The sequence below is a fragment of the Aulonocara sp. 'chitande type north' Nkhata Bay genome, linkage group LG4, assembly GCF_057382095.1.
Source record: "Aulonocara sp. 'chitande type north' Nkhata Bay isolate Kocher_YH1m ecotype deep benthic linkage group LG4, A_spYH_male_GT1.1, whole genome shotgun sequence".
In the NCBI taxonomy this organism is placed as follows: Eukaryota; Metazoa; Chordata; class Actinopteri; order Cichliformes; family Cichlidae; genus Aulonocara; species Aulonocara sp. 'chitande type north' Nkhata Bay.
Window position 1 is genome coordinate 34332742 of NC_141347.1, and position 18616 is coordinate 34351357.

Below are 18616 nucleotides of genomic sequence, written 5' to 3' on the forward strand. Positions count from 1 at the left end.
GTGGTAGATTAACTGATGCAAGATCTCCAGGGCTGAAAGTGTTGCAGTGATTTTTTTTTTTTTCTTGGTCACTTTGGGAACATAACCAGGTCGCATGCAGATAATCAGATATCAGCAAAGTATCAGGAACCCTGAAACCCATATTGTGTGTAGTTTATATTATGTAACATGAGCTTTATGTAAAAGTTTAATAATAATTGTGTATTAATAACACTGATAATAAACTAAAATCAATATAATCTAAAAATTGCTTACATGCACTAAATTTAGTGATTCTGTTTTTTTTTTATATATAATTTTCGGTTTATAAAGAGCTAACCACGTGTAATTTAACGTTTAGGCGTTTTATTTTGAAGTACTTTGTTTACGTTAAGCACATCTTCAAGAAGAGGCTCTGTTCCCGCCTCTGTCTCTGAAAACCCCGCTCTGATTGGTCCACATCTCTGCCAAACAATCTCGGAAACCAATCGGCATAAAGAACGGACAACGTCATCACTAGATGCCGGAAAAAAGTTGTCACATGTGTCATATACGGTGTCAACCAACTTGGTAGCCCTTGTGGAATGAGCGGAGACCGTCTGTGGGGCAATTAATCGATCAGAAAGAAGACAGTAATGTTTAAGTAAGACTAACTCAGCGCGTTTACATGTGATTAATCGGTACGCTGTGGTTTGAATGACTGCGGGAGACGATTAGCATGAACAGGCTCCATGTGAGGCTCTGGCACTTCACGTCGCTGTTTGTGAACGGCAGGACTCTCCCTGCTCCTGTCCGCTGCGATTCTTCTCTCCATCGGTCTGTTTTTCAGCTTTTTCGGACCATGGCCACCACTACCACTAACAACAAAAACAATTTACCGAAGAAAGCCAAGCAGAAGGAGCCGCTGCGCAGAGTGAAAACCAAAGAGAACCGCAGCAAGCGAGGAGACGTTCACGGACCGTCCACTGTGTACCTGCAGGTGGTCGGAGCTGGAAGCAGAGATAATGCTGCGTCAGTTTACGTATTCTCCGAGTTCAACAGGTACGTCTGAAGGCACTTTGGAGCACATTGTTTGTGCTGTTGTATGTTAGAAAAAACTTGACTTTTTAATGTACCCCACTGTAAGCACACTTGCAAAAATAGCAGGCATTAACAGCAGGTCAAAGCGATCCTGGGCTCCACTTTACTGCAGTGATGCAGAGAAAGCTACACTTTTCACTTCTGGTATTTCACAGGTTGTGGGTCCTCGAGTCCTCACCTCATATCTCAGTTCTCCTCAGGAGAGGAGTCGAGACAGGTGTTTAACAAAATGAGACATCCTTTACTTGAAACTTTACTCGCCTTCGCACCTAAACGAACTTGAGTGTCATCCCATTCTTAATCCTTAGGGTTTAAGCTAATGTCAGCCCAACATTTGCAGCGGTAGCAGCTTCAATTCTTCTGGGAAGGCTTTCCACAGGTTTGGGAGTGTTTATAGGAATTTCTGACCAGTCTTTCAGAAGTGCATTTGTGAGGTCAGACATGGCTCCCACAGACCATTTGTATTTAATGGATTAATTGTAAGTTTATGAGATTGCATCAGTTTGTTGGAAGACATGAATACACACTAATCAGTGTATATTTATCAAGTGGCTTTACTGTCATTCTAACCATGTGCAGTGGTACAGTACACAGTGAAATGAGACAGCGTTCCTCCAAGACCGTGGTGCTACATATAACAGACAATCAACGGGGGGGGGGGGGGGTTTGCACACAAGTGCAAGTGTGCAACAACCCCCCCCCCCCCCCAAAACAAACAGTGCAACACCAGACAGAACAGAACGATAAGACACAAAATAGTGCGATAGAAAAGTGCAACAATGACGACCTCCACAGATGATCCATCAGTGTTAAGTGGACAGTGATCTCTCTGTGCTCTCCTGAAGTCATCAATCATCTCTTTTGTTTTGTCCACGTTCAGAGACAGGCTGTTGACTCTACACCAGTCCATTAGCTGTTGCACCTCCTCTCTGTATGCTGATTTGTCGTTCTTGCTGATGAGACCCACCACAGTCATGTCATCTGCAAACTTGATGATGTGGTTCGAATTGTGCATTGCTGCACAGTCGTGAGTCAGCAGCGTGAACAGTAGTGGGCTGAGCGCACAGCCCTCCAGTGCTCAGTGCGGTGGTGTTGGAGATGCTTTTACCGATCCGAACTGTCTGAGGTCTCTCCGTCAGAAAGTCCAGGATCCATTTGCAGAGGGAGGTTTTCAGGCCCTGTAGGCTCAGTTTTCCAATCAGGTGTTGTACATATGTGTCTTTATCATCCAGGTGGTTGAGGGCAAGATCTACGGTGCTCTGCACATTCTCTGAGTACTCTCCCAGGAATGTTATCTGGACTAGCAGCTTTCCGTGGGTTAACTCTGCAAGGGGTTTTTCTCACGTTAGCCAAGGTCGAGATGATTTCCTCACCAACACGTCATTCTGAGCAGGAGGGAGGGGAGGCGTCACCATAGCAGGCAGGTGTCGTCTACCTGTAGTTGATGATGGCTGCAAACTGGCCGTTAGTGATTTATGAGTGCTATATTCTGTTTTTCTATTAAATAACCTTAAAAAAGACCGTGTGGTCAGGTGCCTCCTCAGTACTCATTTGGGTTTCCAGGTCTGCCTGACAGACTTCTTTGAGATCTCATCCAGCATCCAAGTGTCCAAAACTGCCTCAGATCAGACGCTAGAACCACAAAGTCAATCACTGACCTTCTCATAGACAGGATAAAAGATGAACATAGAACATTAAACCTGCCTTTGGCAGGGGGAGTGGGGCGCTCCCTTTGTTCGGTGACCTCCGGACACATTTTGCTGACTGGTTTTGAGGCTAAACATGTCTGTTGTGGTTATTACTGGAGGCAGAAAGATGTTTCTCCACAGTGTCCTCCTTGATGAGGGTTAGCCAAGTCTTTAGCCAATCAGCATGAGACATCCCTGGTTTCTCACGCAGCTCCTGTAATTTCTCATACAGTATCTGGCTCAGTGATGATATTTTAGAACTTTTCACTCCCTTTCAAAGACCTGTTTGAGGGTTAAAGTTAGGTGCAGGTAAGGGTAACGGTTTGGGACTGTTTTGATTTGACAAAGCTGGAAATGCATTGATATTAGTAAGTGTCCCAGTGTGAGTGTATGTGGAGCAGGCTGTAGTTACTTTATGGTAACCTCTGATAGCAAAAACTAACTTTAAACCTTTGACTGCACTTACTCAGGTCCTCAGCAGCACACACACCTAGTTTTACGCAGCTTGGCGTAGGCGAAGAAAAGGCTTCTCAACATGATAATAAGATGCTTTGGACAGTTTGGCATAAAACAAAAAATAGGAACTTTGACACAATCTGTGGAGCATAATGCAGCAACAGGAATGATCATGATAATAATCTTTCTTGCCCTTAAAATCCTGAGACCAATCGCCTGGTGTAATTCAGAGGTTCTGATCGCAGCTCGCCCAACGCTTTCTGAAATACACCTATGCAAAACAAACCTCTCTCTGCTGCAGGTACCTGTTCAACTGTGGTGAAGGAACGCAGAGGCTCATGCAGGAACACAAGTAAGCTGGTGATGCCACAGCAGCGTTAAGATTTCAGTCTGTCTGGTGGTTTAAAAACAGCATGAACATGATCGTCATGTTTTCCTGTGGCAGGCTGAAAGCTGCTCGCTTGGACAACATCTTCCTGACCAGACTGAGCTGGGAGAACGTGGGAGGCTTGTCAGGTCAGTGAACACAGGTTCATGTTAATCCCTGTCATCACACTGGTGCTCCACACTAACACCAGGTATATATTACAGAGCTGAAGTCACATACATGACAGTAATATTCAGCATTAATGGAAATAAAATGTTTTCATCACCAGTATTCATCAGTTTGTGTCTTTCTGCATTATTTACAACAGGGAGGTTCTAAAAGCACAACTTGATTAGTGACATATTTTGTGAAATATATGCATTCATGAAAATGCCAGTTGAAGCTGAGGACAGTTTCATAACTGTGGATGGAGCCAAATACACTGAAATAACAATCCAACCCAGGCGGAGGTCTGCCTCTCACCTCAACCTGCAGAATTTTGTGCTTCGTGCTGTTGCAGCTCAGTTTGATTTATGCAGCAACAGCTCACAGGAACAGTCGTCTCCAGGTGTTTTATATTTTAAGATGAAAACTTTAGGAACTGCAACAATGTCACGGCCCCTTATGGGCAAGTACTTGGCAACTGTGGGATTCAATTCAATGTATACAGCACCAAATCACAACAATACTCACCTCAAGGCACTTTATATTGTAAGGCAGACCCTGCAATAATACATGCAGAGAAAAATCCAACAATCATGCAACCTCATATGAACAAGCACTTTGGTGACAGTGGGAAGGAAAAACTCCCTTTTAACAGGAAGAAACCTCCAGCAGAGCAGGTTCATCCCTTTGACACCTGGACAAAGAGATGAACCCTTAATCCCTTTAAACATGAAGAGACCTCCTTTTGTTTCCACTGGTTGCGTCTTAATCATTTGCCTTAAACCCACGCTGGTTGCAGAAGTGAAGGCTTTGAAAATTGACTGACTCCCACACGAAGACCTGGAATAAACTACAGCTCTTGTAGCCGAGATTTATTACGGTGGTTGGAATTATATATGCACAGTTCAAGAATAAAACATAGAAAAGAGCAGAATATGACCCTTTAAACGTGACCTGCTTTACTTTGATTGTTAATTGCACATAATTTGAAATAATTTCTGAATGTACAGGTCAATTTTTTATTTTTTTAAACTTGTTATTTTCAGTTTTATATGAAAATAATATTCGTGCACCCTTAGATGATTTATGTCTATATTCTGTATAAGTAGAGCCATTACACAGAATAGCTATTTGATTTTGGTTAATTTCAGTATATTAAATATTCTTATATCTCTTTGTTCTGTAATAATATTCATCTGTGTCTCGTCTCGTTGCAGGGATGATATTAACCTTGAAGGACACCGGCGTCCCTGAGTGTGTTCTCTCTGGACCTCCACAGCTGGTGAGAAGCTGGATCAAACAGTGCAAACACGCCTTGAGGAGCTTTTAATGTGAAAGGATTCACTTTACATCTGTTCTCTTCCTTTTTTTTTTCTAATCACAGGAGAATTATCTGAATGCCATCAAGTCTTTCTCTGGACCACTGGAGGACATCAAGCTGTGTATGTTGAACTTGAGACAAATGCATTATTCTTGTGTTACGTCTGTGTGATATTCACTGTGTCGTCCCAGCGGTCCGACCGTACACTGAGGAGACGTACTCCGATGACACCATGACGGTTTATCAGGTGCCGATATTCGGTGGGTTTGTTTCCTGATTATTATTTTTTTATTCCTTAACCTCAGGAAGGAGTTTGTTTGTCATCTAATCTTTTTTTTTTTTTTTTTTTTTTATGCCGTCGTCTCTGCAGCAAAGTCGAGGGACAATGACAGAAATCGCTCCCACAGGTCGGGCAGGAACAGCCCCACTCAGGCGACTCCACAGAAAGCCGACGTTAGCAGTGCAGACGATCCAGGTGAGTCAGAGCAGGCTAGACTAGACATGCAGTATTATACAGATAAGATTCATTTGACCACCTGAGGTTGGAGCATTCAAATAAAACAGAAAGCCAGCACAAAAACAAAATCAAATTTAAAAATTATTAATAATCATTTAAAATAAATCGGCGTCATCAGATTTGGAAATAATTTTAAGCGTAGCCACAATGTGGGATCTTAAGCTTTAGGCTTCATGCCGTCTTCTGTCAGGACTGAGGTGTGAATAAAAGTGTAATAGGCCGACTGTGGCTGCGTGTCTTTGGTAATAAAATGAACAAACTGAGTGCAACAATCGCTTCAAATTTTAGGTGAAAGGCGAACAGCAGCGAGAGATTCCTCTCTGGTGGTTGCCTTTGCCTGCAAGGTAGGACGCTGTGAAAATACGTCCATCCTGTGACGTGCAAATTGAAGCTTATTGTATCTGACAGTTTGCTTTTTACCTGTCTGACACTTTTACAGCTTCACCCAAAGAAGGGCAACTTCTTAGTTGCTCAAGCCAAAGAGCTCGGGCTGCCCGTGTAAGTGGAATCACTGTTATGTTCTTTCCAAGTTAACATGAGGTCCAGTTGTCTTATCAATGTGGACTTTTTGTTTTCCTAATGTTTAAAAGCTTTGTACTCAGTTGGCTGAGGATTTGGCAGACACTGGTGTGCACAAATTATACTTTACATGAAACAATTCTTGTCTATAAAAAGCTTTGCAGTAGCAAAATATTAGTTTTGAACTGTTTCCTGATCTTTCCTCCTTTAAGGGGCACAGCTGCTATTGGTCCCATCATTGCAGCTCTGAAAGACGGGAAAAGTATCGTGCATGAAGGAAAAGAGGTGAAGACTCTGTTTTCTTTTCGTTCAGGCTGCAGCTCTAAGCTGGACTTGCTCACATTTCTGTCGCTGCTGGTTTTCAGATCCGACCCGAGCAGGTCTGCACTCCTACTGATCCAGGACCAGTCTTTATTATGGTCGAGTGTCCGTCTGAAGAATTTCTTGGAGCTCTTTGCACCAATCAGCAGCTTGGAAGGTAATAGTTTAGCTGCCAGTCACATTTGTTTTTCCAGCGCTATTTTAATTATTATTTTAATAAAATCATGCTGTTCTCAGATAAAACAAATGATGAAAGTGATCAAAAATGTTTTGGGTTTTAACATTTAGGTGTTTGCGGTTTTTCTTTCTAGTGGATAGTTTAACTATTTGTCTTTTCCAGTGCAAAACAAGTTGATCTATGATTTTTTTTTTTATTAATTTATTAATGTGCTGATTTATCTTCATTCATTTGCAACATAATGGTGTTTTCCTGGATACAGACCAAGCAGAATTAGCATTGGAGAAGTTCCTTCAGTTCATATATCTGATGTATATTTATCATAAAGATTTAACTTGACAGGAGATGCATTAATGAGTCACAGTGTATTAGTGTGAGCTATGGTACAAACTCATAAAACTGAGATTTCAGTTTTGCAGGTCGTTGTCTTGTTCGTTTATCTCATGTTATAAACTTTTAAATAGGTCATAAAGTTTTGATATGATGTCTTTTTTTTCCCTCTTAGTTATCATGATGTCATAAAAGTGTCCTGTTCAGATTAACTCAGTTCTACAAAAAACCTGATAACATGAGAGCTTGTAGGACCTTGAAACTTTTCTTTTTTTGAATTAAAGGAAACTGTATCCTGGTAGAAACTAATTCCCCCGCATCAGGCTACGTAGAGTCAAAGAGTCACAATTTGCAGTTTTCTTGCTCTGGAAGACCTGATATGTGCACATGACGCACTTAGATGAAAATAGTTTAGCGAAGCAACACTGCCACACGTGATGAAACGGTGCTACTGTAGCCTTTGTGCATTTAGTGCCTGTGTGGTGTTTAACTTGACAACGATAACCAGTTATTGTGTGTAAGTTTGACCCAGTGCTTCTTTCTGTGCTGTGGCAGGAAGTGTGGTTCTTATAAATATTCTCTAGAAGTGTCTAAAGTTGAGGTTGTCACCCCCTCCAGATACCAGACAGGTGGGACGGAGGACCCTGCTGCGTTGGTGGTCCACATGACTCCAGAGTCTGTTTTGAAAACAGACCAATACAAGAAGTGGATGGAGAGGTTTGCAGTTTCTCTCTCTGTCTGAAAACTTTTTGCCACAGCATTTTGTCCACCGAGCACTCAGTGGTTTGTTTCTGCAGGTTTCCATCTACGACAGAACACCTGATCCTTAATGAACACGCGTGCACGATCCACAACATCAGAAGTCACAAGATTCAGGCCCAGCTCAACATGATCCACCCAGAAATCTTCCCACAACTGAAAGCTTACAAAGCAAAGGCAAGGCTGATGGACAGAAGAAACATTTCGGTGTTCACTGCAACGTTCCCTTTCAAACGGGGAAGTTTGACCTTACACCTTTTACAATAGACTAATCCCTGCATGCATTTAAACTCGACTTGTACTGTGCTGAAAAAGCACATTGTTTTATACGCTGAGAGTGAGAAGCGCAGCTCCCAAACTGCATGTAAGAAAACATCAAAAAACTCTTATTTTTTGGTTTCCTGTAGGAGCCTCAGGCGGCCTTACACGTCCCGAACGTCAGAGCGGAGTGTCTGCTCAAGTTCCAGCTCAGACCTGTAATGGAGTGGCAAAGGTTAGTTTGTCCTTCAATCCCTCCAATTTAGCCATCGTTACTTTGCAGCTCCGAGCGCCGGCTTGTCATAGAAAACGATCTGCGCTGGACCAGCCCCTCTCAACTGCTTTCTTCTCTCCTCGTCTTTTTTTAACCTCATCTTACAAGTGTCAGGGTTTTATTTTTATTTTTTCCCACATTGTTTCTGTCAGGTACTGTAGAGGCGCATCAAAGTCAGATGTAGGGAGAGGGAAAAAAAACCCACTGCTTTTTCCCCAGCAGTGTTTTTGCAGGCAGTGGTGTGTGTCTTTTTCACTCTTGTCTCATTTGTTAGAGATGCCATCCCCTCCTGCAACTCTGAGGAGTTTGTGAAAGAAGCTTCTGAGGTCCCAAACTTTCTGGCAGAAGTGGACAAGTGCAGGAAGATTTGCTCCGCTGGCTCTGCAGAGCTTTCCGGTCAGTTATGGAAACTAGCACCCGCCCAAAAAGTGTTGGATTCACTCAAGCATGGTCTATCTACAGTGCCCTATTTTTGTCTTTATCTGTATTAAGTTCATTAATATCACAAGAAATTATATGAACAACTGAAAGAGTGTAGCTTGAAGCTACAGCTTATGTAATACAGCAGTCAGAATGTAAGGAAAATTAAATCGACTGCAATTTTAGCTTCTGATTTAAATAAAAGATGGATATGGATGAACTGTGTCGAGACCATCATCACACTATACATTTAGCACAATCCTGAGTAATCATGTTATTTCTATGCTGTAATTTAAAAACAAGTTTTAATTAAATTTGTTTTTATTATTCCTCATTTTAAACAGCTCATAAATATTGTGTTTGGATTTCAGTGAGTTTAATCCAATAAATTATGGATTTGTTGACTCTCAGTAGGTTTTCTTTGTTATCACTCATATTTAGTTTTATGTTTTGGGAGTAAAAGATCGAGTTGATGTTTGGTTTGTGTTTCCTCACAGCTCTATACAGTCATACGTGGAGCAGCAAGTCAATAATATAAAATGCTTAGTGATTTTTGGCATAAGAAGTCTTCAAATTAAAACAGTGTTGCAGTTTAGACCTTTTGTTTGATACTTTATATTTAATTTCCAGGTTAATTTGTTATTAACACTAACTGGAAAACATTTTGCTTGAAGGATTATGGCAGTTTTAACGTAACTTTTTCTTTGGTTATTTAATGAGTGGTTTTCCGATTTTAATACATTTAGTTTTTCCAAGGTGAGGAGATCATTTGTTAGACTCAAACCAGTCAGTAGTTTACTTTCCAGAGTATCCAAACACTGCTTTGGATAAATGCACTCCATTGACTTATGTAATGTAAACAATAGTGGTCCAAGAAGTGAACCCTGTGGCACCCCACAAGTTACCTTTTAATAAACCAGAATCTGTATTATTTATATGTGCATACTGATACCTGTCATCCAAATATTGAATTAGCCAGTGATAGGCAAGCTTCTGATGCCATACCTGTCTCATTTACTTAAAAGCAACGTCTGATCATCCAACACCTTTTTTAGATCCTGAAGTATTCCCCCGGTGTGCTTCTTTCTCTGTTGCATTAGTAATGTGTTTTTGTTTGTCGACCTCACTCATCGTGCATGTATGGTTGTGTTGTTTTTGTTGCAGGTCAAGGAGGAAAATACCCAGAGGTGGTTTTCTTGGGAACTGGGTCAGCTCTTCCGATGAAGATCAGGAATGTCAGCGGCACTTTAGTTAATATCAGGTAACATCTCTCAGGACAGGCAGTGTAGCTCACCGCTGGTGTCAACATTGAAATAAAAATTGATTTAGAATTTCAAGACTATTACGTAAGAAAGAGGAAAATCATCTTTTTATCAAGAACCAACATTTTAATGAGATTGCATATGTTGCTTTTATTTTGGTCGGTCAAAACAGGAAGCCAAAGAGAAGCTTCGATCGTCTCTTAATCCTGTGAGATCCTTAATTGATGTTCATGTTTGACTCAGTGTTACAGAGGAACTGCTAAAATGACTCAAACACATTTAAAACTTTTGGCTCTCAGTGAAAAGTGAGTCTGACTTGTACAATCAAATATCTGTTGTCAACGAACAGCCCGGCCGTCTGAGAGCGTCTCATTGTTTCCACAGACTGAAGCTTTTATCTGCAGTACAGAGGATATTATTCACTGTGTCTCCAAGCACCTAATGCAGTATATGACCTAAACCTAGACTAGATATTGCACAAGTTTCTTTTTGTTTCATATTGGCAATAGTATGCTGCCGTAGATAACAAAAGGGCTGAATTTTAAATTGAAGCTGTTGCCTCAGTTCTTTGTTCTCACGTCTCACTGCTTTCCTGGGGAGTTTGGGTGACTTCTGGTCTTCTTTTTTTAATCAATTCCACTTTTCCCACCCTGTCAAAGTCATTCTGTAGTCATCACTCTGATCCTTTCATTAAAGCTCACTGCTATTCTGACATTTAGATTCATAGACAGCCATCTGTGCATCCTCCTCCACCATCCAAACTCAAGACATTACATCTGACTTCAGATGATCTCTCAGTATTTTATTATTCTTTTGTGTTTAGCTTAGGAAAGGTCATTGCATCTTACAGTATGTGTGGTGGTATTTAAACACAGAGAGGTGGGAGGTATTCCCACAGAGATCAAAGATGTTTGATGTCCAAAGTGGGAATTAAGCGAGTTTTGAGTGGGTGGAAAGGTGGAGGTGACGGAGAACATGAAAGGATTAGCACATAAACTACAAGATGCTCTAAAACAGCTTACAAAGTGGCTTTTCTCCATATGTATCTTCTTCTTCCAGCACACCACCGTAAAGAACATCCCTCTCCTGAAAGTTGCCAGATAATCAATGTTATTTACTTCCCCTGGTGGTCATGAAGGGAATAGACCTGAATAATGGCCTAAATTAAATATATTTAAAACCTAAATCTTTAAGCCATGTTGTTATTGCATCATTTTTCAGTGCACTGAGTTACCACTGTGTTTGGTCCAAATAAGAATAACAAAGTCTCATCTGTGATGTAAATTAGGTTCAAATGTTCCATTTTTTAAAAAATCAGTTTTAGACAGTATCTCATTCAGCTGCAGGAATCTGCTGCTGCATCCTGGCAGGTGTTTTCATCGTTGTATACACCTGATGTATTCCCCATGTATCCTCAGTAGTGTTTAAACAGTGCTTCACTGTCTCTAGTCAATTTTAAGAGGCTTAAAAACTGATTAAAATGATTTCTTAGTGTAAATTTGTAAAACCTACAAAGGCGTCCTGTAATGAATAATGATGCGTGTGTACTGAGAAGGCTGTACTCACCCACTGTTTGCAGTTTAGTGTTTGTCTGGGCGTGTTTCACATGTTTGTTTGTTTGTACTCGCATGAAGCCCGAGTCAGTCTTTGCTGCTGGACTGTGGAGAGGGAACCTTTGGTCAGCTCTGCAGACACTACGGGGACGACGTCGATGACGCTTTGTCCAAGATCGCCACGGTCTTCATCTCACACCTGCATGCTGACCATCACACAGTAAGCAGCCGTGCATCAGGTTTTAACTTGTAAAAACAAAGTTAGACTGCTCGACTTACTCTCGTTGTGATCTTTTTGTTTCAGGGGCTGGTGAAGCTGCTGTACCAGAGAGAAAGGGCACTGGTGAGTATTTGAAATACTGTTTCTTTTTTCTGGATTGAAGTGAAAACTCAAGACATGAAAGGTTGGTTAAAAATAGAAACCTCTGATATATACTGTGTGAATGTGTGTGTGAATGGATGGATGACTGGATGTGTAAAGATAATACAGGCCATTTACCATTTATACTACCTCCTTGTTTTGTGTAAGGATCCCAAATAATGACATTCAGGGGTTTGTGTCACATCTATACCTCCAGGCAACTTTGGGAAAGCCATTTAGCCTGATTTTCCTGGTTGCTCCGGTTCAGATCATGACCTGGCTCAACCAGTACCACGACTACTGCGAGGAGATTCTCAGTCACATCAAGTATGTGGACACAAAAACATCTTAACTCATTAGGACACACTCCACCTCCATGCTCCATGAGTACTGGATTAGTTAAGCTGAACTGTTTTTGCTGTTACTGAACAGTTTCATTGTGTCTTTGCATTTATAATAATGTGAAATTAATAGTAAAACCAAAGCACAATTGCATTTATGTATATTATACCACTTGCACTACATTATTTGTGTGTACTGGGCAAAGAAAGAAGTCTGTTTGGTGTATTTTTGACAAATACAGTTGGCGTTATGTTATCAGCAACTTTCAGGGGTTTTAATTTTGTTTCTTCTGATTGGTTGAAAAGTGTTTGAGCTGTTCAGAGTAGCTGGAAAGATTCCTAAACTATATAAATCATGTAATTACATGCAGTACGTTTAGGGAGCTAATTCTTGTCATTGATCTTTCATAGACCAGTGTTTCCCAACCTTTTGGAGCCACGGCACATGTTTCACATCAGAAAGATCACACGTCACACCAACAAACACAAATGTCACAAAAAGCATATTGATCATTTTCCCTTGCGCACCAGGTATAGCGGTATATTGTCCACAGTATACTTCTTTTGCTTTCTTCTGACCACTAATCATGCTAGGGCCTTCATCTGGGTCAGTTTTCTCCAGGACCAGGTCAGACTGGATACTTTTATTTTCAAATATGTATCTATTGCTGTTACGCGCTGCGTTATCTAACTCGCAGCTTGACTATTATGTCATTTCTTCTTCGTTTTCTTCTGTTTTACTGGCACTTGGCAACCCATTTAATTAGAGCAGGTAGTTGTACTGCCCTCTAGTGGAAGAGAATGTAACTGCTCTGCCTGTTACTCAGGCTGGTCGTTTAGAGTACTAACCAGGTGGAACCAGATAATCTTCCACGACACACCTATGTGCCGTGGCACAGTGGTTGGGAAACACTGTCATAGACTACTATTAAATACTTAACAACATATCATTAATAATAATAATGATGTTTATTTGTGCTGCACATATCAAAACCAGTATTATAAGAAACACAGAATAAAGAACAAAGGACTGTCTGACCTTCTTTAAATGTTTCTCAAAGGTCAGACTAAACTAACGGTTCTAACAGGTGATGTCATGAATGGATAAAGGGCTTAGGGAAGACTGAATACCTGGAGCTTCCCTGAACCAGTGATGAGAATTTCTGTTTTATTTGAGTTTAAAAATCGAAAAAGGGGCAGGTCTGTAATTGAAGAATCCACTTGTACAGTTAAATTTACAAGTATGTTGTTGTTTTTTTACTTTATAGAAATATATGACATAGAAAATACGAGTTTTGAGAAATGCTTATGGAGTAACTCAGTAAACTAAATTACTAGAACTATAGCAGCAGGAGGTCTTTCAGCCTTTAAGTTGCATTGACTGAAACCATGAACAGGATAACAGATGAGCATAGACACTGTGCTCACTGCTTTCGAATCATCATCAGCTGTGTTTTGGCTGTCATCGTGTAGTTATTTACATATTTGGGTAAGAGATCCTTGGCAGTTAGATCAGACTTCAGAAAAACCTACAAGCCTGTTTTGTTTGTTTGTTTGTTGTTTTTTGTTTTTTGTCTGAACCAAGTAGCAAGTCATAATATTAATCATATAATTCCTAAAGGCACCAACAGTTAAAAACATGTCGGAGAGGCGTAGAGCTGCCTGTGTTGGGACCGATCAGTTGGCTCAGGAATACAAATGAATTCTTGTAGATTTGCTATGAAGGGAGAAACTCGTCCATAGAAGCAAAAACACATTTGCAGACTGCAAACATGACCAACTAAATGTTGGCCTTTAACATGGGAGTCTATGGGGATTGACTTGCTTTTGGAGGCAGTCTCAAGTGGCCAAAACAGGAACTGCACTTTGGCTTTATGTTACATTAGACCACTGGAATTAACTTAATGTAAGTCATCTCTCTGTTAATTTCCTGCACCAGGTCCTTGTGATATCAGTTTCTGTATTTAGTGAAGACACCCTTCACACTAATCATGCACGCACTTGTCTGTGCTTAAAGGTGAAACGGTCAGTTTCAGTGCGTCGTTTCTCTGAAGGATGTCTGATTTGTTTTTCAGCCTCATCCCCAATAAATTTCTGTGTGACACCGTCGAGGTTCCCAAACAGAGGACGAAGTCATTCATCCAAGCGATGCTGAAGAAGAACAACCTGCAGCGGGTCAGCAGCCGTTTGAACGTCACGTGTTTTTTTTTATTTATTGAAGCCTTTTTAAAGTGACTCATCGTTTTATTCCTGTGTGTCTCACAGTTCCACACATGTTTAGTGCGTCACTGCAAGAATGCCTTTGCCTGCAGCTTCACTCACCAGGCAGGCTGGAAGCTGGCCTTTTCTGGAGACACCATGCCCTGCGACGCATTCGTACACATCGGTTAGTCCTACTCAGACTGATTAAAGTCCATACGTCACCCAAGTGTATCTAGGCAGAAGCACATAATAGCAAATTGAGCGTCCGCTTTCGATATTACAGTGATTCATATAAGGTCATCTTGACTCTAGCTCGACTACACGGGTTGTTTTGAATAATTTATCCGATATTTCTTAATGCTCTCAATCACTCTTGTAGCTGGCAGCCTCTTCTAATGGTTCCTCTGGGATCCCTCTTCATTGACTCTTCTTAAATTGCTTGACTGGATTCTGTCCAAGCAAAGCCTCCCAGAGACAGCCAGTGTTTCCCAAGTCTGTTCATTATAGATGGCTCAGCTCACCGGACAAACAGGGCATGCGGATTCTTGATCACACTGACCACCTGATTGATTTCCTGTGGGACGGGAAGAAGCTCTAAGTGCTTCCCTCTGATTTGGGCTTCTCAATCTCATTCTTTCTTTTTTTAACCCAGGAAAAAATGCGACCTTACTAATCCACGAGGCCACGCTGGAGGATGAGCTAGAGGAGGAAGCTGTAGAGAAAAGGCATAGGTGAGTGAAACAAACTGTGTGGCTCTGCAGGTACTTTAAGGTGATTTAATGAAGGAAATGAAGGAAATGTTGGAGGAGGAAAAACAAGCAGGTGGAGCTCCGTGTCAGCTAGCAAAGAGCTCTCTTCACTTGCTGATTGAGGCAGCCGTTATGTTCTGAGTGCATTGTTAAATCTCTTCATTCTCCGCACATATTGATATTGATTTTTGTTCCTTTTTTACGGCGCCACTGTGAGCGTCTGTCTTCACAAAAGCGCGTTTTTATGTCTTTAGAAAACAACGTTCCCATCGAAGAGCGACGTAAATCTGTGACTTTATGACTGATCTTTTCTCACAGTACAACCTCCCAGGCCATCGGTATCGGCATGAAGATGAACGCCGACTTCATCATGCTCAATCACTTCAGCCAGCGCTACGCTAAGATCCCTCTCTTCAGCGAAGACTTCAACGACAGGGTGGGAATATCCTTCGACCACATGAGAGTAAGTCTCAGTGCAGCTGTGTCTGATTTCTTTGACAAATAATGTCTCACTGGATTTGACAGCTGGTTTCCAGATATCCTGTTGCACTTGAAGGCATCACGGGGACACTGCGTGAAACATGGTCCACAGACGTGTGCAGATGGAGGCTCTCTTAATGATCACGCAATCCTGAAAGTTTTAATGCTATAGTGTTGCAGACAGGGGTCCCCATGGAGTTAAACTTGGAAAGTTCGACTCGTTTCATTTCAGCCGAGCTTCAGTTGAAATTTCTCGGCTCTGCTTTCAGAAATGAACTTTTCTCCAATTCATCCACAGCTTCAGCAGCAGGGTCCATTTATGCGTTCCTAGAGAAGGTTTTGCACATTTATATACAACAAGAGCAAGAACTTCAAAAAATAGTATATTAATACTTTTAGAAATAACATTTTTTTAAGGTTTTAAGGACATCTCTACATTTCAGTGAAGCTTAGTTCCTTGGCTTTCCTCTGTGATGAGCCCTGCCTTCATGTTTGCTTGGCAGAGATCGGCAGTCATGGACTGATTTTCTTTGCTAATTAACTTTACCTACTCTAACTACTATATCATCTGCTTGGCATCTCCTTCAACTCCACTTTAAAGTTCATGGTGACTTTAATATGTAACTTTAATATCTTTAGATACTTTCAAAAGTATCAACATCTTGTTTTTTACATTTTGCTTCATCTGATTTTTTTCCCGTCCGTCTAAATAAGAAAATTAAAGAACAACATTGTGTCCGGACAGGGTTAATCTCTTTATTCAGTACGGTGGTCCCTCACTATAACGCGGTTCACCTTTCGCGGGCTCCCAGTTTTGCAGATTTTTTTTGTGCACAATTTTGCATGCTTTTGTTTTTCTTTTTTCTTTTTTAACAGCGCATTGTGTTCTGCATCCTAATTGGCTGTAGAGCATGTCAATCAGTCTCCTCCATGTCATGTCTCCTGTACAGTACAGAATGCGTTCAGCTTGTCACATTTACATAAAAAAAGAACATTACGCTGGATACCAACATCATCCGCATCAAAGCTAAAAAGCTTTATGAAACTTGAGCTGACAGCGAGGAGCAGGATGCTGCGGAGTCCAGGCCATCGACGAGTGCTTTTAATGCCAGCAAGGGCTGGTTTGACAAATTTCAGAAGTGCTTTGGACTTAGAAGTGTTTGACTGCATGCACCGCCTCTGCGGATACCTCTAGAGCAGAGGCATAGGTGAACAACAAATTTAAAGCGATCATCAAGAAAGGGAGATATAAGCCTGAACAAGTTTTCAGTATGGCTGAGACAGGCTTATTTTGGAAACGAATGCCCTCTCGCACCTTTATAATTCAGGACGAAGCCAAAGCCCCAGGAGTCAAGGCCCAAAAAGATTACGTGACTCTGGTTATCTGTGTAAAATGCCGCGGGCTTTATGATAAAACCGGCGCTTATTTATAGATCAAAAAATCCTAAAAAAACAAACTTTGAGTGTGAAAATGTTCACGCCTGTCTGAGAAAAGTGTGTAGTGAGAGGTTTTACAGCCTTAAAGCATCTGTAATAATTGTAAAAAATAAAGCTGACTACTTTGCGGGTTATTTTTAGAACATAACTCCCGCAATTAACGAGGGAGCACAGTATTAACAAAACATGTATGTAAAAACAGGAAGCTGGGACTAAACCTGGACCTTAGTGGAGGCTGAGTACTTTCTCCCTATGTATGACTGACATGATAAACTTCTGGCTCCTCAGCCTTGCTCATTAGTGATTGTAAGACAGCATACATTACCAGTAAGACTAAACCAAAGCACGAGAAATGACAAATTAGTATTTAAGTTTGATGAAATATCTCCAGTTAAAGGCACATTTAGAAACGGTTTTTCAGCTGTTTCTTAATCTAAATGTTAGCAGAAATGCTAGTAGTTGGATGGTGATTGCTGCAACTTCCAAGACAAGATTTTCCATTTTTTGTAACATAAACTACCAACAACAAACATTTATACAAGAATAACAAGGAAATTATACTGTATATAAAACATTTACTGTAAAGAGTATAAATAAGGATAAAAAGAGCTAAATGGTAAAAAAAAAAAAAAGTCTAAATGGAATAGTTCTGAATGCTTTCATTTAAATATTGTGGCAATTTCCTTTATTTCATCTACTCACAGATTCGTTTTGATGACTCCAAAATCATCCCCAAACTCATTCCTGCACTGAAAACCCTGTTTGCCGAGGAGCTCGGCGAGATGGAGGAGAGGAGGGAGAGGAGGGAGATGAGATATCCAAGAGGAAGCAGCTCTGAAGTGACCAGCGAGCATAAGACGGGAGCGCCGGACGTCGGCAGAGGTGCTAAAAGAGACCAGGAGGAAACGGCAGCACACGTAGAAACGAAGAGGCTGAAAACCAGCTGATTCCTCTCTTCCATTTAAACATGAGTTTTGAAAAAAAAGAAAGACTAGATGAATCCATCTTGAGTTATTTTATTTAAATGAGCTGGAGATTTTTATTTGACTTGTGTGGTCTGATTAAAGAAAATGCGCTTGTTGCATTAACTGTGCAGATCTGTGTTAAACAGAATAAAGCAAAGCTCGCCATGTGTCCTTCAACAGTGATTTGTAATCTGTTTCCTGCTGGGTGCCATTTCACTTGACGTCTAAATCCAGACTTTCTAAACTTTTAGAATAAAACTAGTTTAAATTTAGTTACATTCACATAAAAATAGCAACAAATCTCTATAGTCTGTTCAGCTGAAGCTAATTTGTGGCAACATCCAGAGCTGAAAAATGAAGCTAAAGTGTAATTTGCATACATTATAGTTACTTTAATGTCAAAATGGAAGCTGATACCAAAACAGAGTCAATCCCCGTGGATGCCCATGTTTAATATTGCATTTACATTCTGAGTCTCTGTGGAGCGTTTCCCCTTCATAACAACTCATCCAGCTGGATTCTGTAGGGAGGGGTGTGGCCATGTTGATAAACAGGTGTGCTGACGTGGGCACCTGGAGCTTATCAGTGTCTCTGGATCACATCTGATGTGCTGTGCTACTTATGGTAGCATATG

At 40.9% G+C, this 18616-nt stretch overlaps 1 protein-coding gene across 1 annotated transcript; it reads left to right on the plus strand.

Annotated features, from left to right (window-relative positions):
* Positions 1-291: 291 nt before the first annotated feature.
* Positions 292-18159, plus strand: elac2 (elaC ribonuclease Z 2). Its single transcript, XM_086290124.1, has 24 exons — positions 292-1020; positions 3505-3555; positions 3649-3719; positions 4953-5017; positions 5120-5177; positions 5248-5316; positions 5427-5531; positions 5862-5917; positions 6013-6071; positions 6305-6377; positions 6458-6570; positions 7540-7638; positions 7719-7857; positions 8088-8173; positions 8487-8608; positions 9797-9893; positions 11529-11667; positions 11752-11790; positions 12026-12135; positions 14225-14324; positions 14415-14535; positions 15004-15082; positions 15419-15563; positions 17722-18159. Exons 1-24 carry the CDS (start codon positions 698-700, stop codon positions 17962-17964), a joined length of 2562 nt encoding a protein of 853 aa, XP_086146250.1. The 5' UTR covers positions 292-697; the 3' UTR covers positions 17965-18159.
* Positions 18160-18616: the final 457 nt, after the last annotated feature.

Bases quoted from the DNA above. Each gene is read 5' to 3' on its own strand.
- elac2 (XM_086290124.1), top strand. From the start codon at position 698: ATGAACAGGCTCCATGTGAGGCTCTGGCACTTCACGTCGCTGTTTGTG. The intron at 5,918-6,012 runs GTAGGACGCTGT...ACACTTTTACAG, and splicing joins TGGTTGCCTTTGCCTGCAAG to CTTCACCCAAAGAAGGGCAA. The intron at 8,609-9,796 runs GTCAGTTATGGA...TTTTTGTTGCAG, and splicing joins TGGCTCTGCAGAGCTTTCCG to GTCAAGGAGGAAAATACCCA.